The sequence below is a fragment of the Oryctolagus cuniculus genome, chromosome 2, assembly GCF_051225735.1.
Source record: "Oryctolagus cuniculus isolate XC-2025 breed Fujian yellow rabbit chromosome 2, ASM5122573v1, whole genome shotgun sequence".
In the NCBI taxonomy this organism is placed as follows: Eukaryota; Metazoa; Chordata; class Mammalia; order Lagomorpha; family Leporidae; genus Oryctolagus; species Oryctolagus cuniculus.
Window position 1 is genome coordinate 1,368,274 of NC_142868.1, and position 25,716 is coordinate 1,393,989.

Genomic DNA, 25,716 nt, shown 5'->3' on the forward strand with positions numbered 1-25,716 from the left:
TCGTTTTCATTGTTTAGTGATATAAAGAAATGCAACTTTATCTTACCTACTTTTCTTTTTTCATCTAGAAACTCTTAAATCTGCAAGTCTTTTGGATGTTTAGGTAAACCAAAGAGTTTCGGTTCTTTTCCATTTCCTTTTATTTTCTTGCCTTAACATACTGGATTAAATCCTGCACAGACTGAATATAGGATTACTGATAGTTGCGAATGTTCTTATCTTCTTCTAAGTCTGAGAAAATCCTTTCAGAGTTTCACCAATAAGTTTACACCCTTTATCACAAGTTTTCATCTTGGATCCGTATTGAATATTTTAAAAGACTTGCTTATTGATTGGTTTATTTGAAAGGCAGAAGGGAGATAATCTTTCCAAAGCCAGGAGCCAGGGGCACCGTTCCGTTCTCTAACCATAGGTGCCAGAGGCCAGATATTTGGATCATCTTCTGCTGCCTTCCCAGGTATATGAACAGGAAACTGGATCTGAAGCAGAGCAACTGTGGCTCAGAACTGGTGCTCTGATGTTTTTTTTAAATACTTTTTTAAAATTTTATTTATTTAAAAGGCAGGGTTACAGAGAGGCAGAGGCAGAGAGAGAGGGCCTCCACCCGCTGGTTCACTCCTCAGATGGCCACACGGCCAGAGCTGCAATGATCCAAAGCCAAGAGCCAGGAATTTCTTCCTGGTCTCCCTTGTGGGTACAGGGGCCCAAGCACTTGGGCTATCCCCTACTGCTTTCCCAGGCCACAACAGAGAGCTGGATGGGAAGTGGAGCCCCCGGGATTCGAACTGGCACCCACATGGGATGCTGGCACCACAGGTGGTGGCTTTGCTCACTGTGCCGCAGCGCCAGCCCCCCTTAAAGGTTTTTGATATCCTTATAGAGTGAGTTGGGGAGAGCACTGGGTTTTGTTGTTGTTCTGTTCTCCAGAAGACTTGGTAAGATAGCAATTATTTCTTCCTTGAATATTTGGTGGAATTCTAAAGTAAAGGTATTTAACTTAGAGTTTTAATGAGTTTTGATGTTACAGATTTTAGGAATTTTTTGATTTCCTCTAAAATGTTCGCTTTTATTGGCATACATTTGTTCATAGTATTGTCTTACGTTCTGTGGATTTTGTTTTGATGTCTTCCTTATTTCTGATACTGGTTGTGTTTTCTGTCTTTTTAGATTAGTATCACCAGACCTTTATTAGATCTTTCAAAGAACCAACTTTTAGCTTTGTGGATCCTTTCTCTTGTAAGTTTGTTTCCATTTCATTGATTATCTCTTTGAGTTTATTTTGCTGTTCTTTTTCTAACTTTTTTCATTGTTTTTATCCAATAAATGCATTTAAGATTATGTTTTCTATTTAACTCTATTCTATGCATTTTAGTATCAGTATTTCATATTTAACATTTGTCAAGTTTGTGTTTCTTAACTTCCAAACATGGGCTTGTTTGTTTGTTACTGATTCCTCTTATCATTGCGTAATGGTCAGAAAATGCACTCTCCGTGTCAGGGTTTCCTGTTGGTTGGGGCTCGCTTTAGGCCTGGTCTTCGCCAGCGTGGTACTCTGGTTTCTGTCCCCATGAGGCTTTCAAGGACAAACTTGGATTTTTCGAGGATCGTCTGTGTGTTTCTTCATCGTTGCTTTCCTTTGACTTCTGACCAAGTTTGCTCTTCCTTGTTACTTCTTTGTTTATCTAAGTATGTGAATTTGTTTGGGGTGATTTTCAGTCAGAAGATTGATTGAAATAAGTAGCTTGCTGTTTATTTGAAATCTCTGCTTATGTTCTCCATCCTTCTGCTTTCTTACCTGGTTTAACAGGTGGACTTTGCGTGAGTCGGGAGCAAGCCAGTGTCAACGAGACTGGCTGCTCACTGTAAGAAAGGGAGTTTGGGGCTTGCAGTTGGATGCTCAGATCTGTAGCGAGTGCCTGGGTTTGATGCTGGCCTCTGGCTCCTGCCTCCAGCTTCCTGCTAATGCAAACTCTGGGAGGCATCACGTGAAGGCTGCTGGCTTTGCCCTGCACTGTTGTGCACAGAGTGAGACTGAGCCAGTGGGTGGAAGCTGTGTCTCTGCATCCCAAAACCGGAAGACGAACAAAACTGAGTCTTTCAGGAAGAAGTTTGAACAATGATATTTCCTTGGACAAATTACATTTCACCAAATTGTGTCTTTCATAGTTGGGTGAGTCTTCCTGGAATCATTTTTGAACTGTTTCTGTAGTGTGCTGTTGAGCCACACTATTTGTGTTTTACTCTGTAAACTTTTTGTTTACGACTAGCAAGCGTCCACTCAGTAGCGGCATCCCGGCAGGCTGGGGTGGCCCTGTCTGCTCTCTGGGTGTGGTGAAGGGCACGAGCACACACCATGACTGCTGGAAGGAGTGACCAACCTAATTATGTGTGAAGAGAGCTTGGATGCCTCGTCCGAGAGTTAGGAAAACAGTCGTGCGTGCCGCCTGGGACAGACTGGACCATCCTTGTCAGCGCCCTCTTTCTGGCCCTCCTGTCAGTGCTGCAAGTGGTAGTGATGACTGTGCTAATGTTGGACAGCAGAGTTGTCTGTGGAGTGTGCAGTGGCTGGCAGTGCTTTCTCCAGTGCACAGTGTGCAGTGCCGGCAGTGCAGGTGTTGTCTGAAGGTCCCTGGGTCCTGGCTAGAGGACTCTTGTTGGAATTGCACCCGTCTGCTTGAGTGCTTTCTGCTTCTTGACTCTTCACGCCTTCATTTTAGAAATGCAAATAACCCACCAGGTGTGCTGGCCCCGGGTTTCCACTTGTCTCTGAATGCCTGGGCTTCTCTGAGTTGAGCCTGAGAAGTGAGTTTGAAGGTGAAGTAGAATGTGTGCATTTTCCTGATCTTGGTCCAGCTCACCAAAGTGCAAACTAAACTGCTCAGGCCAGGGGGACTGGTTGATTGTGGTTTTAAAGGGCTCACAACCAGATCCGAGGTCCCGGGAAGAGGTGTATTCCACGCCGTCAGTTCATTCAGCTGGCATTTGATGTTCTCATGCGCTGTCTCCATCCGTGCCAGGCAGGCCCTGTGCTGCTGCAGGTCCTTTCCAGTTAGCGTGTGGTGTGGTTCCGCCGCTGGGTGGAGGCAGCACCACTGCCATCTGCTAGCAGCCCCCTGGGTCTCAGGACTGGAGCACGTGTGCTTCCTCATGGGCGCAGGGTTCACATCTGGCTCTGAGTTTGGCACTGCCCAGACTTGGGCTGAATGTGACTCTTGGGGGCCTAGGGCGACCCAGCTGCGGTGGAGCTGGGGCGTCGGGCCCTTCCCACTTGGTGCTCCATCTGGTTTTCTTTTTTAAGATTTACTTATTTTGAAACAGTTACGCAGACGGAGAAGGAGAGGCAGAGAGAGGTCTCCATCCGCTGGTTCACTCCCCCAGTTGGCTGCAGCTGCCGGAGCTGCACTGGTCCAAAGCCAGGATCCAAGAGCTTCTTCTGGGTCTCCCACGTGGGTGCAGGGACTCAGGCACTTGGGCCATCTTCTACTGCTTTCCCAGGCCACAGCAGAGAGCGGGTTGGAAGTAGAGCAGCTGGGACACAAACTGGCCCCTGGTGCTCCGTCTCTGTACAGGGCTATGGCAGTGTGGGAGCTCAAGGAAAGCTGGGGGTGTCCCTACCCACAGTAGAATTTTCTCTGCTCCCAACTAAATCTAGGGCTTTCCCCAAGATCTAGCACTGTTTTGCAGCTTCCCTTTCTGGCTCCTCCCCCTTCCCCTCACCTTGTGTGTGTGTGTGTGTGTGTGTGTGTGTGTGTGTGTGTGTGTAATAGATTTCATGCAGACAGCACTGTGTGGCAGCTCAGGCTCTTACAAATACGGTCTTGGTGTCGGATTGACTGTCCGTCCCAGGTTTCCCTGTCACCCCCTGCAGTCCTCACGGCGAGGAGGGCGGAGTGCTTTGGTTAGCTCCAGTGTGGGTTATGCTCTTGTCTTCAAAATAAAAACCTCTCTACTAGGAAGACCATTTGAGTCTATCAGTGTTGAGCTTACAAAACAAAATCTACTCCAGTATTTAGTGAGTGGATTTCAACATGTGGAGGGAGTTGTGCTGAAAAGCCCAGAAGAGCTGGCCCCCCAGGAATAACTGGGGTCAGTCTGACCTGCCCAGGTCTGCATCAGCAGGAGCTGGGAGATGAGATCCACCGCCTCACTCATCTGGATTCAGGCAGACCCTGTCACAGCTCCCCTCTTGGGCAGAGGGGCTTAGACTACCCCTGGACACCCTGAGATGTGTCTGCCAACAGCAAGAGCATGCCTACTTGAGGACACTTGACTCAAGTCCAGAATCCCTGCTGCAAGGGAGTCAGAATAGAAGGAGGGCCCTCCCTGTCCCTGCAGAGCAGGGAAGGCCAGAGCGTTCCTGAAGTGGCTCCTGAGCCACATTAGGCAGAGGCGTTAGGGTGTGCAGGAGCGTCCGTCTGGGCCGGAAGGTCGCACTGACCTCATCTGAAACTGCTGGAGCAGCAGTCAGACTAGCCGTGCTCCTTCAGCCAAGGGTCGGCAGTGCCTCTTCAGCTTTTTGCATTGATGTCAGTCCTTGGTGTGTGCCACGTTTATTGTCATGCATGACCTGCTTATTTGGTTAGCTACTTTGAGTAACGGCCCCGTCGTTGGCAGCAGCCAGCATTGGCCATGTGGGCACAGGAGAGCTCACCACGCAGGTGTTGTGGGTGGCATTTGCTGAACACCCGTCCTGGGGGCTGTGCTCACTGTCCACTGTCTGACTTAGCCCTCACAGCTGCGGGGAGGCAGAGGGGCTCACTCACTGAAAACAAGAAATGCTCCAGTTTTCTCATTTAGTCAAACTGATGGCTTCTTTCTCTTTTGTTTTTCTCTCTCTTTTTTTTTTTTTTTGTAAAGATCGTTGATGGTGAGTGGTTTCATCTCCTTTTTCTCTGGGCTTGGAGAATGAACTAGCTGGGTGAGGGCTGCACATCGGGCCAGACCATCCTGAAGGGGTCGAAAAACACCAGCTGGAAGATTGCTGTGGCAACACTGTGGTCAGACCTGCACTGTCAGTCCCCTGGTACCTGCTGCCGAGTACCGAGACCGAACACTTGATACACCCAAGGACCCGTGTGTGCAGGGATGTGGGTGTCTCCTGGGACAGTGGGAACACAGAATCTGGAGCTGTGCGGGACCTCCTGGGATGTCACTTGGCATGGCAGCAGTTTCTCTGGGGTCTCTGCGGGCACCGGGATGGGGTGGTGGGGGTGGTGAGGGTGGTGAGAGCAGCGAGGCTCCACTCTGAAAATGTGACTCTTAGAAAGGAGGAGGCCAAGGAGGAACGCACGGAGGCTGCGCCAAGACCATGCTGACAGCTGTGTGGTGAGCAGTGACGAGGAGGAGCTGTCCAGGGACAGAGACGTGTATGTGACCACCCACACTTCCAGAAATGCCAGGGTGGAAGGAGCTGCAGGGTTCAGGTACTGCTGTGCCCCTGTTCTGCTGTGCTGGGGTGGGGAAACAGGGTACAGCAGATCTCTGAGCCCTTGGCTCTGGAGGGGCCTGTCCGAGCACTGTCTACCAGCTGCTTGTGGAAGCCCGTTATTCCCACAGTGATGAGCATGTGCCAGTCAGTGACAGGGTGGATATGAACAGGCCCAGAGGGTACGGCTGAGGCCCTCGGAGCCTCAACTTGGGGGTGGGGGAGACAGGGAGCCTGGGTTGTTGGCACCTTCTCTTGTTTTCTCCTCTTTTTTGTGGCTACCCTGTCGTGTCCCCTCGGGCCAGACAGATTTCCCAAGTCTCCTAGATGCCTGTACCAAGACAGAGTCAAAGGAGGGGAAGTGACCCTCGGAGGGAACATAGGCTGCTTATGTGAAGGCCCCTGAGGATGGGCTGGACACTGACGGGTACTGAACGCTGGTTTCTAGGCCCTCTGGCACGGTGAGCTGTCCCATCTGCATGGACGGATACTCTGAGGTGAGTGAACGGCTATATACCTTCCTGCTTGTCAGGGTCTTGCTCTGAGGTAAGTGAACTGGCTACACCTCCCTGCTTGTCAGGGTCTCTCTGAGGTGGGATTTGACACCCCTGCATGCACTCATGCCTGGGCTGCCGCCTAACTTGTACGTCTCTGAACGGAAAGTATGCTAGCATCCATTTGAACCCTGAGCCCCTTAGTTTAACCTCCTGGATATCATGTGCCTTGTGTGTCCTCTCCTGGCCCTAACAAGAAACCACTCATTTCCTGGAGTGCCTGAGAACCCTCTTGGGCCGCCACTGCTGGACACCAAGGCTCCTGTGTCCAGCTTTCCGCTCCGCAGAGACCACTCACACTTACTTGTCTGGGACCAGAGTCGGCACCACTAGCTCTCCAGACGGTCTCGGCTGTTGCTGCTGCAGCCCTGAACCTTCTCTCCCACTGGTCACCTGCACCGGGCAGGGCAGGAGTAGGATTCTCTGGCTACCACAGTTGCTCTGGGGCAAGGGAAAATTTAAAGGCTCTTCCTTTTAATGTCTTCTAGATTGTGCAGAATGGACGTCTCATTGTTTCTACAGAATGTGGCCATGTCTTCTGTAGCCAGTGCCTCCGTGATTCCCTTAAGAATGCTAACACTTGCCCAACTTGTAGGAAAAAGATCAACCACAAACGGTACCACCCCATTTATATATGAAGTGCTCAGAGCTGCTCAGGAGAGACGAATGGACAGAGAGAGAGCCTAGCTGGTTCTCCGCGTGGTGTCTGCCTCCAACTTCCTGAGCTGGGGAGGACTGCTTGAGAGCCAACATGTGATATGTAAACTGCTCTTTCGTTTCCAGACCCCGCCTAGATCCTGTTTTCTCCAGTTTGACGCTCTGGAACTGGGCCCAGGGGCCCTTCTTGGCCACGCTCTATGTCTCTTCTCTGGGGTAGTCTGGTTCCAGAGTCGGAGGAAGGGAGTCAGACCTATTGGAATTGAGAGTTGTGGCTATAGCCTGTTTCTGGGACCTCCACATTTGCCAAGAAAATTTCCCTGTTTGGGTAGTGTGCCCAAGAGCTGGGGCACACTGCATTTCTTTCTGGCATCTGCCTGTAGGTGGACCAGCCTACCTGCCACATGGTGACAAGCCAGACACAGTCCACCCAGCCCGAGGATCCCAGGTGCAAGAGCGGTCTCTGAGGCATGGAAGACCAACCCCTGGACTTCTTTCTTTGCTTGAGAGTCGGAGATCACCCTGTGATTCTGCCTGCACCTTATTCAGATGTGCAGTGTTTTCTGCAAATCAGGAGAACCTCTGCAGGGCAAACCCCCTGTTTCCTAAGAACGAAAAAGTGCAATAAAGCCCGTTCTTTACCTACTTGTCAGCAGCCCAGGAGATGTAGCACTGTTAGTGTCCTCCCCAGAGGCCTGATGTCTCCTGAGGAGCAGTGCCCATCCACCTTATCTCTGCTCACCAACTGTTCTCAGGAACCTTACCCATGCTCCAAAGTTTGTCACCTGGCACAGGACTGGGAGGTAAATAGGGCAGGCACATGTTTGGGTGCCCTCTCTTCTGGTAAAATCTGTCCTGTGTTTGCCACCACGTGTCCTCCAGTCCTTGCTGCCAGCTGCCTGTGTCTGCCCAAGTTCAGTAGCCCCTGGGAGGTGGTGGCAGTGTTGTGGCCTTGATCAGCCAGCCGCTCACTTCCATACTTCTGTCCAAGGCACTGTCACTCCCTGTTTCAAGGAACGTGGCCCACCTGACTTGGCACTGGCTTGGCTTGCCCATCAGCCCCCACCAGCTGGTGTTTATATCAGAAGCTGCTCTTCTGGCCAAGCGGGCTTTGGTCCTTGGGCTTTTGACTGCTACACAGGCTTTGGGTGGCAAACCACGGCGACTTAGCCATCCCAGGGCACCCAGGTAACAACCTCTGCTCCAGTGCACAGGCACGTGGGGACCTCAGGTTCTCTCAGAGGGCAGCAGTGTGGCCCGAGCAGGCCGACAGCACAGGGCGTGGGGGTAGTGGTAGGGGAGAGGCCTGGCAGTGCCAGCCCGCCTCCACCTGCATACCTCCCCTTCCTCAGAGGGCTTCAAGCCAGACCCGCAGCCTTTTCGTGTGAAACGTCTTCATGAGAGAGGGGCCGTTCTGGCGTTGCTAGCAATAACTGGCCTTCAGATCGCCGCTCTGAAGGAACAGGGACTCAGCACAGAACTCACTTTATGGGGCTGATGGAGTGTCCCTCCTGTGTGTGAAGAAAATAGTTTTATTCTTCCTTCTGACTTTTTAACTTTTTGGCTCACTTGGCAGTTAGTGTGAATGAAAGTAATAATTTTCTACTTGGAGTCAAAGAGCACGGGATCACAGCACCCGTTATTTTGACACGTAGCTCGTGGGCACTCTGGTTGGGTGCCGCTGCCATTAAGTTCCCTCTGGGCTTCATGGACATGCTCCTTTGTTGTGTTGGAATGATACACTAGGAGTCAAGGTAACCATACAGCCAGCTGACGAATTGATACAGTAACACCCATTTCAGAATTTAAGTTTTATCCTTACAACTTAAGTGGTTGGTCATAAAAGTTGTGTTACTTCTTCCTAAATTCAGTTGGGGGAAAATGTGTTTCGTTTCTTCCGAAACTGCAAACCAGGAAAAGGCTGGTGTGAGAAAACCCTTTTCTCATCTTCAGTGTACATAGTTCAGCTCGCTCTTTGTTGCGTTTAAACTGTATCCACGAACATCAGTTTGTCTTGGACTCCTCTGCTAGTGTTAAAGGTGGAAATAAAACCATTAATTTGAACCAAGTATCTTTTTCATGCATTTATTTGCTCTTTGCAGTTGGCACCACCACCGTGCTGCCACTCCTTTTTTTGCCAAAGTGTGTTTTCCATCTGCCCTATATTGAGTGTATTTGCATCGGTGTGTGTACTGGAAAGCTGCATATGCAGAAGCCGGCGTGTGGGAGGCCACTCCTGGAGCAGAACTGCAAGTCCCTGAGACCTGAGAGTTCAGAGTCTGTTCTGGGAGATGCGGCTGGCCAGGGGGCCCGCCTTCTCACCATGGCCAGTCACAGGTGTCAGGAAGCTGCTCTGAGCAGCGTGGAACCTTGAGTGTGTTTAGCCCACACTACCCTCACCACCCAGACACATCCTGTCCTCTGGGACAGAGCCAGGGCCCCAGGAGTCCCTGCCATGAGTGAGCAGTGCCAAAGAAGCCATATGCACCAGATGCCTCTGGGTAGCTATCCAGGGCCTGATGGGTCTCCTTACCCTGGTCCTAAAACCAAGAGACAGTTGAGGAAGACCTCAGCTGAAGCCCCGGAGCTGTGGGGACAGGCCCAGTGTCTGTCGTTAGGTCTGGCACCGACTGAGTGGGCCCAAAGCTCAACAGAATGGAGCCGCCAGGGCTGGCTGTGGAGGGGGATTGCTGGGTTATTTGTGGAACGTTCAGATGGCACCTTCATTGTAACGGTGCAGGAACAGTGTATTTTCCCACGTTCGGTTTGCAGCGTCTCTGTTGTTTTGAGTGCGTCCTTTATTCCATCCACATCGTCTGCAGGTAAATGGCTTAGTGCTCCAGCGCTTGAATAAGCAGGTGGTGGGCGCCGTGAGCAACAGATTTGTTCCAGGTTCTGGATAACTCTTGGGTAAGGGAAGTTCATTTTTCTACCATTAGGTGAAATTCTGAGTTTTATTTTTAAGTCACCAGTAATAGATCTTAACTGGTTCTTTTTCTTCTATTGAGACACAAAAATGTTACCCTTTCAGCAGTTAGTGAGTGTTTCATTGTAGGATGAGCATCCTGATCTGAAGCCCATAACTGCCTGAGTATCAGTGTGACCGCACAAGTGGAAGACTTCATGCCTGACTTAAGGCGGTCTGTCCCAGAGCACAGGCGCACTGGAAGTATTGTGTGAAGTTACCTTCAGGCTGCGAGTGTTCTCCCACCTGAGTGATTTCATGTGTAGAATGGGTCCTGTCCCCAAGATATCTCACACACGTGTACATAGTTCAGGATCGGGGTTGGGGGAACAGGATACCAAACACACTGGTCCCAGATACTCTGAATAACGCATACTCAGCTTGTATTTGCATTCCAGCATATGCCATTCTTACATTTTGTGGATAAATTCGCTGTTTTCTTATTTTATCTTTCTAAACATTGCTTAATTTGTCTTGCTCTTATTTGGTTTAAGGTTGATTTTATTAAAATCCATGCTCATAAGTTGTATAATTTTCTTATTCCATCTTCCTCAACTTTTAAATTAAGACAAAGTTCTCTTACTGTACATTGAATTCTTCAGTAGAATTCAGCAATAAAATTTTCTTAACCTGTTTTCACTAAGGAAAAGTTTTAAGTTCTACTGATAGGAATTTTTCTTAATGTTTGAGAACCTTCCATAACTTCAGGATAATTTTGATTAAATTACAGTTTTCCCCTTGAATTTGTATTTCCTCTCTTTACAGACTTTTGCTACACAATTCGTAATATCCTCATAGACATGCATCTCCGCAGCAGCTTTTCATCATTAATGCCAGTTTATACCTTCCTTTTTTAGAGAGAGAAAATGTCAGTATTGTCAGACTTGCTGGTTTTATGTTCTGCGTGGTTAATTTTAGTATCCAAACTCTTGGTGGGCCTGATTCTAAAGTCTTTTTTTCCCCCTGCTGTCTCTGTGATATTTTTTTTTTGTATTTTGTGAATTTTTTTCCTGTGCTCCCATCTGAAAGTTCTAAAAAGCTGGGTTCCTCCTGATGGAGTGCGGGCCTGCTTTCCTGAGGTGGATGCCGCCGCCTCTGTGTGTGTTCAGCTTTTGTGTGGTGAAGTGTGGCACACAAAAAGGAACACCATTTGGGGTTTTCTCCAAAGTAGCACTCAATGAATTACCACAAAGCCAGTGCCTAGGAAAAAACAGCTGTGACACCTAAGGAACTCCCTCTCTCCTCCACTGCGTCAGCACCCCACCCCCCGTCTCCCGCCGAGTAACTATTACTCTGATTTATGAAAATTACACTTGACTGCTTTTATAAGATTTATTTATTTGAAAGACAGAGTGAGAGTTTATTCTGGTTCATTCCCCCAAATGTCCACAATAGTCAGGGCTAGGCCAGGCCATAGCTTTACATAAATGGAACCGTTTAATATGTATTGTATGAGCGAGTCGACTTCCGTTGTTCAGTGTATGTGAGATTCTTTCATGTTGTGTGGTTAGTTCATTTTCCTTGTTCTGTGATACTTCATTAGACAAATGAATGCTTCCATTTATCCGTAATTTTTGTCATTTAAATTATTGGGTCAAAAATGAGCAGTCTGTATGGCTTTTTTAAAGGTTGATTTGTTTAAAAGGCAGGGAAGAGATGAAGATCTTCATTTGCTGGTTCACTTCAAATGTCATCAGTGGCCAGGCTGAAGCCAGGAGCCCGGAACTCTGTGTTGGTCTTCCACGTGCGTCGAAGGGGCCCAGGCTGGGTCTTCTACCTTCCCAGGTTGTTGGCAGGAAGCTGGATTAGAAGCAGACCAACCAAGACTTAAAAGTGGTGCTTCAGGCCGGCGCCGCGGCTCACTTGGCTAATCATCCGCCTGCGGCGCCGGTACCCCGGGTTCTAGTCCCGTTGGGGTGCCGGTTCTGTCCCGGTTGCTCCTCTTCCAGTCCAGCTCTCTGCCGTGGCACAAGTGCTTGGGCCCTGCACCCACATGGGAGACCAGGAGGAAATACCTGGTAGCGGCCATTTGGGGAGTGAACCAACAGAAGGAAGATCTTTCTCTCTGTCTCTCTCTCTGTCTAAATCTGCCTGTCAAAAAAAAAAAAAAAGCTACAGTATGGTATGCCAGTGTTACAAGCAGTGACTTAACCCACTGTACCACAACACTGACTGGCCCTTCTGATTCTTGGTGTAGCTTTGCTGCTTATCTGTTGGGTCCATACTTAAAAGGTTTGAAATTGATATGGACACCCTGGAAAACGTAAGAATCATGCAGGCTGAACAGAACACTAACAACCAGTAGATCAAAGAAGGGATCACAAGGAAAGTTCAAAAATACCTTGAGAAGAATGAAAATGAAAACACAGAGACCGGCTTCGTGGCAGAGCGGGTAAAGCTGTCACCTGCAGTGCCGGCATCCCATATGGGTGCTGGTTCGAGTCCTGGCTGCTCCACTTCTGACCCAGCTCTCTGCTATGGCCTGGGAAAGTAGTACAAGATGGTCCAAGTGCTTGGGCCCCTGCACCCACGTGGGAGACCTGGAGGAAGCTCCTGGCTCCTGGCTTTGGATTGGTGTAGCTCCGGCCATGTGGCCATCTGGGGAGTGCCCACCGGATGGAAGATTCTCTGGCTCTACTCTCTCAGTAATCCTGCCTTTCATATAAATAAATACATTTTTAAAATATTCTACAGGATATGTTGAAAGCATTGCTCAAGGAGGTCTTTGCAGTTGTCAGTGTCTGCATGAAAGCACTCAGGTGTGGTATCTCGTATTCCTTGAGAACTAAAGAGCAGACTGGACTGTAGCGGGAGAAGAACAATAATAAAGACAAGTGGAGACAAAGCCAGCAGAGGGCAGGAACACAGTGGGGAAAGTCAGTGGTGCCGCAAGTGGAGTCTCGGAGAAAATCAGCCAGATTAGACATTGCTGACTACGGAAATGGGGGAGGGGCACTGTTAACACCTGCGTATCAACAAATTGAATGTCCCAGATCAAATGGCTGAATAATTAGGAGAAAAACCAAATGACTCAAGGAGAGAGATCTGACAAGACCTTGAACAAATGGGATTGGAGCCGAAGAGACAGGCCAGAACCAGCATCGGACCTGTAAAACAGCACTGAACTCGAGACTTTATGAAGAGCACTGGTGCTGATCACAGCGTCTTTACATGACATGAACCCTGGATAAGCCAGGCACAGAAGGGCTCTTGGTGTGAAGGCTGTCGCACTTGGCAGTGGAAGACAGCCGTTCTCCCAGGGGAGGGGAGCTTTTTTTGCGACTTGTACTCAGTACTGTAGTGGAAGTTCTAGTGCAAGTAACTAGGTATGAAAACAGTGCAGTTTGGAAGTGAAGAAGCAGAACGGATCTGCTAGGAAGTGAGGTTAAACAAAGCCGCAGGGACTGCTGTTGCAGTGCGTTGGATTCAGTGCCCCAGCCCGGGTGCCTGAGTTCCAGCTTCCTGCTGGTGTGCCCCGGAGAGACGCGTTTCAGGGGCCGGAGCTGTGGCTCAGCAGATTAGGTTGCCACCAGCTTCCCATGTGAGCCCCAGCTCCCTGCTAATGTACCTGGGAAGGCGGTGGAAGGTAGCCCAAGTGCTTTGGGCTGTGTGGGAGGCCCAGATGGCGTTCCTCACTCCTGGCTTGTTAGGCCCAAATTTTAAAGTGGGCAAAAAGTTCATTCCTCCAAGAAGTCACGATTGGACAATAAGCGGTGAAATGCCACTTCACACCCGTTAGACAAAGGCTTTCACAAAGAACCCAGACTAGCAAGTGTTGGCAAGGATGGACAGAAATTGGACCTGGTGCATCCACTTTGGGATGCAGTTTGGAAAATTGAATACAGAATTGCTGGGGACGCCTACTCCCCATATCAGGGTGCTGGTTCTCAGTTTCCTACTAATGCACCTTGGAAGGCAGCAGACGATGGCCCAAGGACTTGGGTCCCTGCCACCTACATGGGAGATCGGGATGGAGCTCCTGGCTCCTGGTTTCAGCCTGGCACAGGCCTGGCTGTTACAGACATTGGGGATGTGAACCAGTGGATGGAAGATTCTTCCCGCACCCACCTCATCATTCTGCCTTTCAGATTTCAAAAGGGGGCTGGGGGTGCTAGGGGTGGACGTTGGTGCAGTAGTCTAGCTGTAACAGCCACATCCCACAGCAGGCTGCCTGGGGTTCAAGTCCTCATTCCATCCCAGCTGTTTGCTAATGTGCACCCTGGAGACAGAAGGCTTAACTAGTTGGGTCCCAGTCACCCTGTGAGAGACTGGACAGTGCTGAGCTCCTTGGCTTCGTCCTGGCCCAGCTCCAGCTGTTGCGGGTTTTGGGGAAGTGAACCAGCAGGTGGGAGATCTCTTTAAGTAAATGAAACCTAAGAAGTAATAATTACTATATGGTCCAGCAATTTCACTCCCAGTTTAAACAAATATATGTGTAGATCAGTGTTCATAGCATTCACCACAGCCAGGTGGGACTCGCCCAATGTCCATCAGCAGATTGGTGGGTTCCTAGAGTAGGCAAATTATAAAGACAGATTGCTGGGGAAGGGGTGGGAGGAAGTGCTGTTCACTGAGGGGCAGTTCTGTTTGGGATGCTGAGAAAGTATTGAAATGACTGGAAGTGCTAATCGGGCAACATTTTGATGGACCATTGATGCTGCTGAATTATGGATTTAAGATCATTGAAATAGTGGTTTGTGTTCATGTTCTACCACAGTTTCTTAAGTGCAAAGCTAAATAAATAAAGGGAGAGAAACTGCATCACAACCGAGTACCAAGGGCAGAAGTTCTGTAGACTCAAAAGGACGAAGCCAGGACTACGTGGCATCCAGTCGATTGGGTGATGTGGAGAAGCGTGGGCTCCGTAGGAGTTAGTGTTAACCTAGGCAGTGGGTAGGGGCATTGCAGGCTGCAGCCACGCCTGGCGGGCTGTCCTGACGTCCACCTGTGGTGCCGGCTACTGAGAGAGTGAGCTGGGGCTGTGGTCTTGTCACGCTGAGTCCTGCAGCAGGATAGTGAACCTCAGAATCAGCCGAGTTGTGTAAGGATGAGAAGCCCATGAACAGGAAAGCGCCAGATTAAACATTCCACAGAATCTGGAAATTGACAGGGTGTTTGTTTCTTGGAGAAATGGTGAGCTGACTAAAATGTAAGGGGCAGGCATTTGCTATAGCGGTTACGATACCTGCAGCCCGTAGCAGGGAGCCTGGGCCTCTTCCCAGCTCTGCCTTCCAGTCAATCCCAGATTGCCACCAAGGCAGGCCCTGGGACAGCCACGATGGCTCAACCAGGATCCAGCTGTTGTGGAAGAAGTGGCAGCAGCTGGGGTCTCAGCTCCAGCAGGGCTGCGCTGGACAGCTCCTGGCTGACCTGCGAGGCAGCACCTGCTGGCTGGTGACAGCTCTTGGCCCGCCACACTGCTCACGGATTGATGGCTCCAGGTGAGTCTTGTGACTCACGGTGCCTGCATGACATCCACTTCTGGCCTCCTGTGCACGACAGCCCAGCCTTTCCTGCTAGCGGCCACTGCAGGTTCTGCAATGCTGCAAGCTTGGAACCAGCTAGGGGAAGTCCCAACAAGGCTGCAGAACGTGTGCTCCTCCATGACACTTAAGTTATTAGAACGTCATTGTGATAGCGTCACCAGCCAGCGTGTGGCCCAGCGGGTTAAGCCAGAGGCTGCAATGCCAGCATCCCATATAGCACTGGTTGGAGGCCTGGCCATTCCACTTCTACTCCAGCTCCCTGTTCACGTGCCTGGGAAAGCAGCAGAAGATGGCCCCAAGTGCTTTGGCCCCTGCCACCCACCTGGGAGACCTGGGTGTGGTTCCTGGCTCCTGGCTTTGGCCTGAGCCATCTGGGGAGTGAACCAGTGGTGGAAGATGGATTCTCTCTGTGTGTCTCTTTCCGTCTGGCTCTTGCTCTGCCTTTCAAGTAAATAAACATATTAAAGTATTTTTAAAACCTTCAGAAAAAGGGGGGGGGCAGCTATTTGGCCTGGTGGTTAGGCTGCTGGTTGGGAGGCCTCAAAAAAAATAAATAAATAAAAAAAAATAAAAAAGAGCTTCGGGCTGAGATTTCAACAGCCTGGGACTTGTCAATAACAAGTGAGCCCCTGACTTTGCAGAAGACAGAAACCTCAGGTGAGCCTGTAAGACAGTTTTGTCCAGACACCCTTTAAGGGCTGGGTACCGCCGTGGGGTTCAGTGATGTAAGTGTACTTACAATGTTTTCATGTGAAAGGGAGGGAGACACACCGAGATCTCCCATCTGCTGGTTCACTCCCAAATGCCTGCAGCAGCCGGGGCTGCGGCGGGGCCAGCCTGGAGCACCATCTGTGTGTCCCGTGGGAGTGGCAGGGCCCGGGCACTTGCGCCTGGTCGCTGTGACTGGGAAGCTGGGGTTGAAGTGGAGGGAGCGCACTTAATGCCGTGTCCTCGGCTTCCTGCCTCACCGTCTCCCAGGACACCGGAAGCCAGCCTTGTCTCTGGAGCACGACTCTGTTACATGGATTCCTGCTTTACGCTCCCTGGTTTACATTATTAGTGTTTCTTTTGTATATATTCTCCATACTGCTACTATTTTTCTATTGAAGTTATTTATTTATTTGAAAGGCAGAGTGACAGAGAGAGAGAGGTCTTCCATCCACTGTTTCACTCCCCAAATGGCTGCAACAGCCAAGGCTGGGCCAGGCTGAAGCCAGGAGCCATGAACTTGGGCTGGTGCTGTGGTGCAGCAGGTTAAAGCCCTGGCCTGCAGTGCCGGCATTCCACATGGGTGCTGGCTTAAGTCCCAGCCACTCCTCTTCCGATCCAGCTCTCTGCTGTGGCCTGGAAAGCAGTAGAAGATGGCCCAAGTCCTTGGGCCCCTGCGCCCACGTGGGAGACCCGGAAGAAGCTCCTGGCTCCTGGCTTTGGACCGGCGCAGTTCTGGCAGTAGCAGCCATCTGGGTAGTAAACCAGCGGATGAAGACTCTCTCTGTCTCCCCCCCCACCCTCCCGCCATGTCTACTCTCTGTAACTCTGTCTTTAAATTAAATAAAATGAATCTTAAAGAAAAACCCATGAGCTCCATCTGGTCCCCCAGGTACGTGAGCCGTCTTCTGCTGCCGCTTCCCAGGGTGCACCTGTGCGGACGCCAGATCGGGAGTGGAGGCAGCACTCAGGCCCAGGCTGCTTCCCAGGGTGCACCTGTGCGGATGCCGGATCGGGAGTGGAGGCAGCACTCAGGCCCAGGCTGCTTCCCAGGGTGCACCTGTGCGGATGCCGGATCGGGAGTGGAGGCAGCACTCAGGCCCAGGCTGCTTCCCAGGGTGCACCTGTGCGGATGCCGGATCGGGAGTGGAGGCAGCACTCAGGCCCAGGCTTCCCAGGGTGCACCTGTGCGGATGCCGGATCGGGAGTGGAGGCAGCACTCAGGCCCAGGCTTCCCAGGGTGCACCTGTGCGGATGCCGGATTGGGAGTGGAGGCAGCACTCAGGCCCAGGCTGCTTCCCAGGGTGCACCTGTGCGGATGCCGGATCGGGAGTGGAGGCAGCACTCAGGCCCAGGCACGTCTTGACTTGACTGCTGGCGTCACAAGTAGTGGCTGAACCCACTTGGCCACAGTGCCCGCCCCAAGGCTGGGTATCTTTGAGGTCACCTTGCAGTTACCAGTGAAGGAGGGACGTTTCTTTGCTCAGGCTTTTTGTGAGAAACGTGCTCACAGCCCATCAGAGAAAGCCCGGGAACTGATGACACAAGCGTGTCAGGAACCAGCGCCAGTTCCCAAGTTCCACCAGAAAACACTGAGGAAGGTGTGCTTCCCCCCAGCTTACGGGGCCAGCGTCGCTTGACAACTGAAGTCGGACGAGGGTGCTGCAGGAGGAGAAGCCTGCAGGGCTGTTTTCCCGGCGGACTCCTGCACTCCACGTCCGAATCCTGGGTTTGCATCCGAGCCCTGCTCCAGATCCCAGCTTTCTGCTTGGACCCTGGGAGGCAACGGGGAAAACCCTGCAACGAGCAAGATGTGGAGAATTGCCTCCACACAGAGGCGGCGTCGACGGCGCTCAGCTGACGCTCTCAAGTTGAAGAGGTGAGGTTTCCTCTACGATCAGAAACCAGGTGGGAGTGGCCAGTGTTGCCACTGCCGTTCAGCACTGCTGCAGGTCCTAGCCAGACCAGTTAGGCAAGAAAAAGAATAGGCACAAAAATTTAAAAATAAAACAGACATCAAAATATTAGAAGTGAGGTTGCTCATGTTTGCTGATGACAAGAGCTTGTGTTTAGAAAACCCTAAGACTCCACCGAAAGATCGTTAAAACTCATCAGTTCAGTAAATCAGGTTACAAAATGAACATAGAGAAATCAATAGCATTTCATTTTTTTTTTAAGATTGGTTGATTTGCAAGGCAAAGAGAGAGAGGTCTTGCATCTGATGGTTCACTCCCCAAATGGCCTCAATGGCTAGAGCTGGTCCTATCCAGAGCCAGGAGCTTCCTCTGGGTCTCCCACGTGGGTGCAGGGGCCCAAGCACTTGGGTCATCTTCCACAGCTTTCCCAGGCCACAGCAGAGAGCTGGATCAGAAGTGGAGCAGCCAGGACTAGAACTGGTGCCCGTGTGGGATGCTGGCACGGCAGGTAGCAGTCTCATCCACTACACCATAGCGCCGGCCCCTATCAATAGCACTTCTTTCTTTTCTTTTCTTTTCTTTTTTTTTTTTTTTTAAGATTTATCTATTTATTTGAAAGTCAGAGCCACACACAGAGAGGAGAGGCCGAGAGAGAGAGAGAGGTCCTCCATCCAATGGTTCACTCCCTAATTGGCTGCAACGGGCAGAGCTGCACCTTTCGGAAGCCAGGAGCCAGGAGCTTCCTCTGGATCTCCTATGCGGGTGCAGGGCCCGAGAACCTGGGCCATCCCCACTGCCCTCCAAGGTCATAGCAGGGAGCTGGATTGGAAGTGGAGCAACCAGGTCTCGGACCGGTGCCCATATGGGATGCCAGCACTGCAGGTCAGGGCATTAACCCACTGCACCACAGCACTGGCCCCTCAATAGCATTTCTATACACTAACAATGAACTATCCAAAAAAGAAATTAAGAAAACAATTCCATTTACAGTAGCATTAAAAAATAATTAAGAGTAAATGTAACCAACATGTACAAAATCTATGTGCTAAAAAGTGCAAAGGTTGATGAACTGAAGTGATGCAGCAGGGGGAGCCGCGGCGTGGGGCGGCCGCACCCCGGTCTGGAGTGCTGGTCTGAGTTCCCTGATTCCTCTCCTCACCCAGATTTCTGCAATGAGTCCTGGGAGGCAGCAGGTGATGGCTAAGTGCTCGGGCTACATGGCTGGGGTTCTGAGCTCCTGGCCTCAGCCTCGCCCAGCTCTGGCTGTTGTCAGCACTGGGGCGGGGAGAGCAGAGACCAGAAGATGAGATCTCTTTTTCTCTCTCTCTTACTGTGTCTTTCAAATATGTAAAAAATGAAAGAAAAGAAACAGAAACTGAAGACACAAATGGAAAGCTATCCCACATTCATGGATTCGAAGAATGTTGTTAAAATGTCCCTACCTGCTGGATAAGACCCAGAACTGAAAAAGAGTGTTACGTTAAGAAAGAAAGAAAAGAGTGTTACGTTAAGCAAAATCCCGAATGAAGCAGAGACTGTTGATATTGATTCTGCTGTGACAAATGCACTAACTGTCCCATGTTTGTCATGGAAACTGGGTACACATTACATGGAAACTCTGTGAACACCTTCTTTGTACAAACCACTGTGAAATGAAATGCAGGTGCAGACTTCCGCAGGGACCTCTGGGTTCAGCGCGTCCCTGTCCCTGTCGGATTCCCGACATCAGGGAAGTGTTTGGTGCAGCGCTCAGAGGCCGGTTGGGATGTGTGCGTCGCTCTCAGATGCCTGGCTCCCGCTCTTGGCTCCAGCTTCCTGACAATGTGTGCCCGGCAGGCAGCGGGTGGTGGCTCAGTGCTGCCACCCCTACCACCCGTGAGGCCTGAGCTGGCGGTGGCCTGCCCCAGCCTTGCCCATTGCAGGCCTTGGGGAGAGAACCAGTGGGTGGGAGATCTCTCTCGTGCTCGCTGTCGTCTCTGTTACTCTACCTTTCAAATAAATCAATCTTAAAAAACAATAATGATAAGGCGCACATCACGCACGGCGGCCCGTGCGGCACCCTGCGGGCCCCCTTCCGTTTCTCTGCCGTGCCGTCCCTCGCTGTGGCCAGGCCTGGCCTGGTGCTGGCACCATGCTCTCCTGACCCTGTCACAAGAGCTGTGAGCCCAATTAGCCCTTATGTCTTTTTTAAAAACTTTTATTTAATAGATATAAATTTCCAAAGTACAACTTTTGGATTATAGCGGCTTTTCCCCCCATAACCTCCCTCCCACCCAAAACCATCCCATCTCCCACACTGTTTCCCATCCATTCTTCATCAAGATTCATTTTCAATTATCTGTATATACAGAAGATCAACTTAGTATTTACTAAGTAAAGAATTTAACAGTTTGCACCCACACAGACACACAAAGTATAAAGTACTGTTTGAGTACTAGTTTTACCGTTAATTCTCATAGGACAACACATTAAGGACAGAGGTCCTACATGGGGAACAAGTGCACAGTGACTCCCGTTGTTGATTTAACAATTGACTCTCTTATTTATGGCATCAGTAATCACCCGAGGCTCTTGTCATGAGCTGCCAAGGCTGTGGAAACCTCTTGAGTTCACTGTGGGGAGCAACTCGGACTAGACTGTTACTCGAATTAAGACTTATTCTATGCATCTGCTCTCCCACAATATGGCGCTGGGAGAGGAGGAAACAGCTTCTACACAGCTGCCTCCAGTTCAACCAATAAACAGCAGGACCTGCTCCTGATTGGAGGAGAGCAGCGTACTCGGCGTGTGGGTAGCAGAGTTGGGATTGGTGGAAGAGGACTATAAAGGAGGAGAGAGAGAACATGCACCAGGAACATCTAAGGGGAACATCTATCTGAAGGAACACCTGTGCAGCCCCCGAGAGAGCCAGCCTGCGGTGTGCCGCTCCCCCGCGGAAGTGGGGAAAGTGGCAGGGGGAACCGCCCTTCCACGGAGGTGAAAGGGATAGTAGCCAACCCGGGAAGAACCAGCAGCAAACCCGGGGAGGGCCGAGCAGACGAAAGAACAGCGCAGGGTCCTGTGTCGTTCCCCCACGAAGATGGGGAGCGACATAATGGTGCCGTGACTTGGATAGGAAACTTAGGAGGGAAGAAACGGGAAGAAGTGGGAAAATACCGGAGAGAGAGACTAGCAAAGAGCCTAGGGAAAAGCCGGACGGAAAAAGTGCTGGAAGAAGTTAGGATTGAAAGCGAAAGTGAAAGCTGGAGGAAACACAGACTCGGATGTGGACTATGGCGGGGAAGCTAGGAGATTAAAAGCGAAAGTGAAAGCTAGAACAAACAGACTTGGATACGGACTGTGGGGAGAAGCCAGGAGAAATGAGAGGGGACTATCGTTGGAAGAAAACTTAGGGAAACATACCGGGTAGAGAAAAATGTTAGGGAAAATGAAGCCGCGGAGGCAGTCTGAGGCGGAGACGTAAGCTATGTTGGGATTCGTCAAGTCAGCCCAGGGAGCAAAAGGCAAAAAGCTAAAACCAGAGGCGGAGACGTAAGCCAGGTTGGAATCCGTCAGATTAGCCCGGGGAGCAAAAGACGGGAAACCAAACCGAAGCAGAGACGTGAGCTGGGTTGAATTCGCCAGGTTAACCCGGGGAACTTAGACTGAATACCGGTGGCGGAAACGTGAGCTGGGGCTGTGTGACTCGTGGAAGCTGCCGCGCGCAGAGAGAGCGCGCGGGGCACGAATGGAGAGAGCGCACGGGGCGCAAGTAGATAGAACACGGGGCTGGCGCGAAGGCCGTGGTGCGGGCGCAAAGGGCGCGGAGACCGCGGAGTGCGCGAATCCGGGAAGCCGCGCAGAGCCAGGAAGCTGCCGTGGGGTGAGGCGCCGAGAAGCAGCCTCGGGGCGGGTGCCGGGAAGCCGCGGGGATAAGAGAAACAGAAGTTTAGAAGTAAAATGAGAGAAATAGGAATGCTGGCAGATAGAAGTAAAATAGGAGAAATAGGAATGCCCGGAGGTAGAGAAATAGAGAAAAATAAGGCCTCCCCACAACATGGCAATGAGAGAGCTTGGATTCGGTCTGCCTGATTAGTAAGACGATAAGCACCTGTGGGCGGCTGCAGGTCACCGAAGACAGGCACGTTATCAACACCAATAAGTCTCCCCACAATACGGCAATGAGAAGGCTTGGATTCAGTTTGCCTGATTGGTAGGGCTTGTAAGCACCTGCAGGCAGTTCTAGCAGAGCATGTGATGCAGGGCACCGAACACAGGCACGCATCAGCGCCTAAAAACCTCCTCACAACATGGCGAGGAGAGGACCCAGATTCAGTTTGCCTGATTGATAGGGCTTGTAAGCACCTGTGGGCAACTCCAGCAAGCAGAGCAGAGTGTGTGCCGCGGGGCACCGAAGACAGGCGCGTATCAACGCCAAAAATAAAAAGAAAGGGGGAATTGTGGGGAGCAACTCAGACTAGACTGTTACTCGAATTAAGACTTATTCTAGGCCGGCGCCGCAGCTCACTAGGCTAATCCTCCGCCTAGTGGCGCCAGCACACCGGGTTCTAGTCCCGGGCGGGGCGCCGGATTCTGTCCCGGTTGCCCCTCTTCCAGGCCAGCTCTCTGCTGTGGCCAGGGAGTGCAGTGGAGGACGGCCCAAGTGCTTGGGCCCTGCACCCCATGGGAGACCAGGAGAAGCACCTGGCTCCTGGCTCCTGCCATCGGATCAGCATGGTGCGCCGGCCGTAGCGCGCTGGCCGCGGTGGCCATTGGAGGATGAACCAACGGCAAAGGAAGACCTTTCTCTCTGTCTCTCTCTCTCACTGTCCACTCTGCCTGTCAAAAAAAAAAAAAAAAAGACTTATTCTATGCATCTGCTCTCCCACAATATGGCGCTGGGAGAGGAGGAAACAGCTTCTACACAGCTGCCTCCAGTTCAACCAATAAACAGCAGGACCTGCTCCTGATTGGAGGAGAGCAGCGTACTCGGCGTGTGGGTAGCAGAGTTGGGATTGGTGGAAGAGGACTATAAAGGAGGAGAGAGAGAACATGCACCAGGAACATCCGGATAACATCTGAGCAGCCCCCGAGAGAGCCGGCCGGCTGTGTGCCGCTCCCCCGCGGAAGTGGGGAATGTGGCAGGGGGAGCCGCCCTTCCACGGAGGTGGAGGGATCGGTAGCCAACCCGGGAAGAACCAGCAGCAAACCCGGGGAGGGCCGAGCAGACAAAAGAACAGCGCAGGGTCCTGTGTCGTTCCTCCACGAAGACGGGGAGCGACAGTTCACCAACGCCAACCTTGTTTAGACAAGGCCGTAATCAGAGTGGACGTTCTCTCCTCCCTTCAGAGAAAGGTACCTCCTTCCTTGACGGCCCCTTCTTCCCACTGGAATCTCATTCACAGAGATCCTTCATGTAGTTTTTTTTTTCCCACAGTGTCTTGGCTCTCCATGCCTGCGAAACTCTCGTGTAGCCCTTGCATCTTACAGGCTCCCTCGCCTCAGGATTTGGTTGTAAGCATACGCACATGCACACAAAATCTAAAAGAGTAGACGACGGGTAGAGCTGCAGGCATCGACAGCATGTTGTAAAGCTCTGCGCTCAGAACAGCACGGGAGGGCACACGCTTGAACAGACAGAGCCGATGCTCACAGCCCTGGATCTTCTTTCTTTTCTTTTCTTTTCTTTTTTTTTTAAGATTTATGTTATTTATTTGAAAGACAGAGAGTTACAGAGAGAGGTAGAGACAGAGAGAGAGAGGTCTTCCATCCACTGGTTCAGTCCCCAGATGGCTGCAACAGCCAGAGCTGCGCCGATCCCAAGCCAGGAGCCAGGAGCTTCTTAGAGGTCTCCCACGTGGGTGCAGGGGCCCAAGGACCTGGGCCATCTTCTACTGCTTTTCCAGGCCACAGCAGAGAGCTGGGTCAGAAGAGGAGCAGCCGGCACTAGAATCATGGATTTTCAACAAAGAGCACACAATTGGGGAAGGACAGGTGTCGTCAACAAATATTGTTGAGAACATGGATATCCACATGCAGAAGAATAAAATTTGGTCCTTACCTCTCACCACACACGAAATCCAATCCAAATGGACAAAGGTTTGCATGTAAGACTCGGAGCAGTGAAGTTCGCAGAAGGAAACGCGTGCAGAGTGCGGCACAGCACTGGCTGGGCAGTGCTTTCTCCCAAAGCACAAACAATAGAAGCAAAACCAGACAGGTGGGACTGTCCAGGAAGGACACCCGTGGGCAGCACGGCGGAGACTGCCCGTGGGTGGGAGGAACTCTGGAAGACCATCCGTGAGTCTGATACTCCCCAAAGTACGGAAGGAACTCCAGCGCGGTGGGAAGAAGCCAACTGACAGCGAACCGACGTTTCTCAAGGGAAGACGTGAGTACATCAGGTGTGGGAACAAGCGCAGCACCTTTGTCAAATGAAACCACTGTTAGGACAGCTGCTGTCAACCAGGGGAAAGATAGCAGTGCCGGGACGGAGGTGCAGGTCAAGCATCCAGCCTGCAGGCCGTGAAGGGCCCATGAGGTCATCTGGCCCTGCCAAGGCGGGCGTGGGCGGGACTCGGGATTCAGTAAGTCCACTGTTAGGACAGCTGCTGTCAACCAGGGGAAAGATAACGGTGCTGGGACGGAGGTGCAGGTCAAGCATCCAGCCTGCAGGCCGTGAAGGGCCCATGAGGTCATCTGGCCCTGCCAAGGCGGGCGTGGGCGGGACTCGGGATTCAGTAAGTCCACTGTTAGGACAGCTGCTGTCAACCAGGGGAAAGATAACGGTGCCGGGACGGAGGTGCAGGTCGGAGCATCCAGCCTGCAGGCCATGAAGGGCCCGTGAGGTCATCTGGCCCTGCCAAGGCGGGCGTGGGCGGGACTCGGGATTCAGTAAGTCTACGGGAGGCTGAGTTCCACGTGGATCTTTTTGTGTGGCCTGTGAATGATGCTACAAATATCCGGTGTCCCTCGGCAGAACAAAGGTCCCCCACCCTCGGGGAGGACCCCTGAATGTCGTTGGTGGGAGCGTTTGTACATGAGCGCAGCCGTTTTGGAAAGCAGGATGGAGGTTACACAAAGCCTCGAACTAGAACACCCGGACGACCCAGGAACCCTCTGCTGGCCCAGTCCCCGGGCCGGAAGTGCACCGCCCGCCTCCGCAGCTCCATGGATGGGAGCCTCTCATTCCTGCGTTTCCTCCCTCAGTGCTTCAGGCTGTTCTGCTTATCTCTGGTTTTCTTCTGCAAGTTTTTCTTTAAAAAAGATTTTAATTAATTTACTTGAATGGCAGAGCTACAGAGAGAGAGGGAGGGAGGGGGAGACAGAGAAGAGTTTCCATCCACTGGTTCACTCTCCGGAGGAGCCTGGACTCCATCAGCGTCTGCCACGTGGGTGCAGGGCCCAAGGTCCTGGGCCGTTCTCCGTCCTCTGCTGTTCTCCCAGGTGTTAGCTGGGAGCTGCATGGGAAGTGGAGCAGCCGGGACTAGCACGACCACCGTGGGTGCCAGCACTGCAGGCAGTGGCTCGCCCCCTGTGCCACGGCGCCGACCCCGGTTATCTCTGGTTTTCTACAATTGGTTGTCTTTGGAAGCTCCTTGCAGTCTGGACTCTTCCGTCCTTCCTGTCTGGAAAATTGTTTTCTTTCCATATTCTATTTCCCTTCCACCCCCCCCCCATCCTACTACAAAGTTATTGGAATTGTGGGATTAAATCTGTAAGATTCCTTTCTTTTTTTTTTAATTAATTAATTAATTTTTTTGACAGCCAGAGAGGACAGTGAGAGAGAGAGAGAAAGGTCTTCCTTTGCCGTTGGTTCACCCCCCAATGGCCGCTGCGGCCGGCGTTCTGCAGCAGGCGCACTGCGCTGATCCGAAGCCAGGAGCCAGGTGCTTCTCCTGGTCTCCCATGGGGTGCAGGGCCCAAGGACTTGGGCCATCCTCCACTGCACTCCTGGGCCACAGCAGAAAGCTGGCCTGGAAGAGGAGCAACGGAGACAGAATCCGGTGCCCCAACCAGGACTAGA

At 51.5% G+C, this 25,716-nt stretch overlaps 1 protein-coding gene and 1 long non-coding RNA gene across 7 annotated transcripts in view; one reads left to right on the forward strand and one right to left on the reverse strand.

The window, feature by feature from the left end:
- Positions 1-8,704, forward strand: part of RNF4 (ring finger protein 4) — a 33,681-nt gene extending 24,977 nt beyond the window's left edge. Inside the window, exons 5-8 of one of the 6 annotated variants that reach the window (XR_016228607.1) lie at positions 69-103; positions 1,168-1,236; positions 1,808-1,862; positions 4,858-5,094. Coding sequence is in view for 4 of the 6 variants with exons in the window: in XM_002722398.6 (XP_002722444.1) it covers positions 4,858-4,867; positions 5,264-5,423; positions 5,874-5,922; positions 6,468-6,617 (369 nt within the window). In the remaining 2 variants the exon portion in view is untranslated. Of the gene's footprint in view, positions 1-68; positions 104-1,167; positions 1,237-1,807; positions 2,171-2,267; positions 4,838-4,857; positions 5,095-5,263; positions 5,424-5,873; positions 5,923-6,467 lie in introns of those variants that run through there. The other 5 variants (XR_016228612.1, XM_002722398.6, XM_089325055.1 and 2 more) reach the window with 5 other exon arrangements.
- Positions 8,351-25,472, reverse strand: LOC149127663 (uncharacterized). The gene is made up of 2 exons (XR_016228636.1): positions 23,752-25,472; positions 8,351-23,636 (listed from the first exon to the last, which is right to left on the reverse strand). It is a non-coding gene; the product is annotated as an uncharacterized LOC149127663 (long non-coding RNA).
- Between the last annotated feature and the right edge of the window lie 244 nt (positions 25,473-25,716).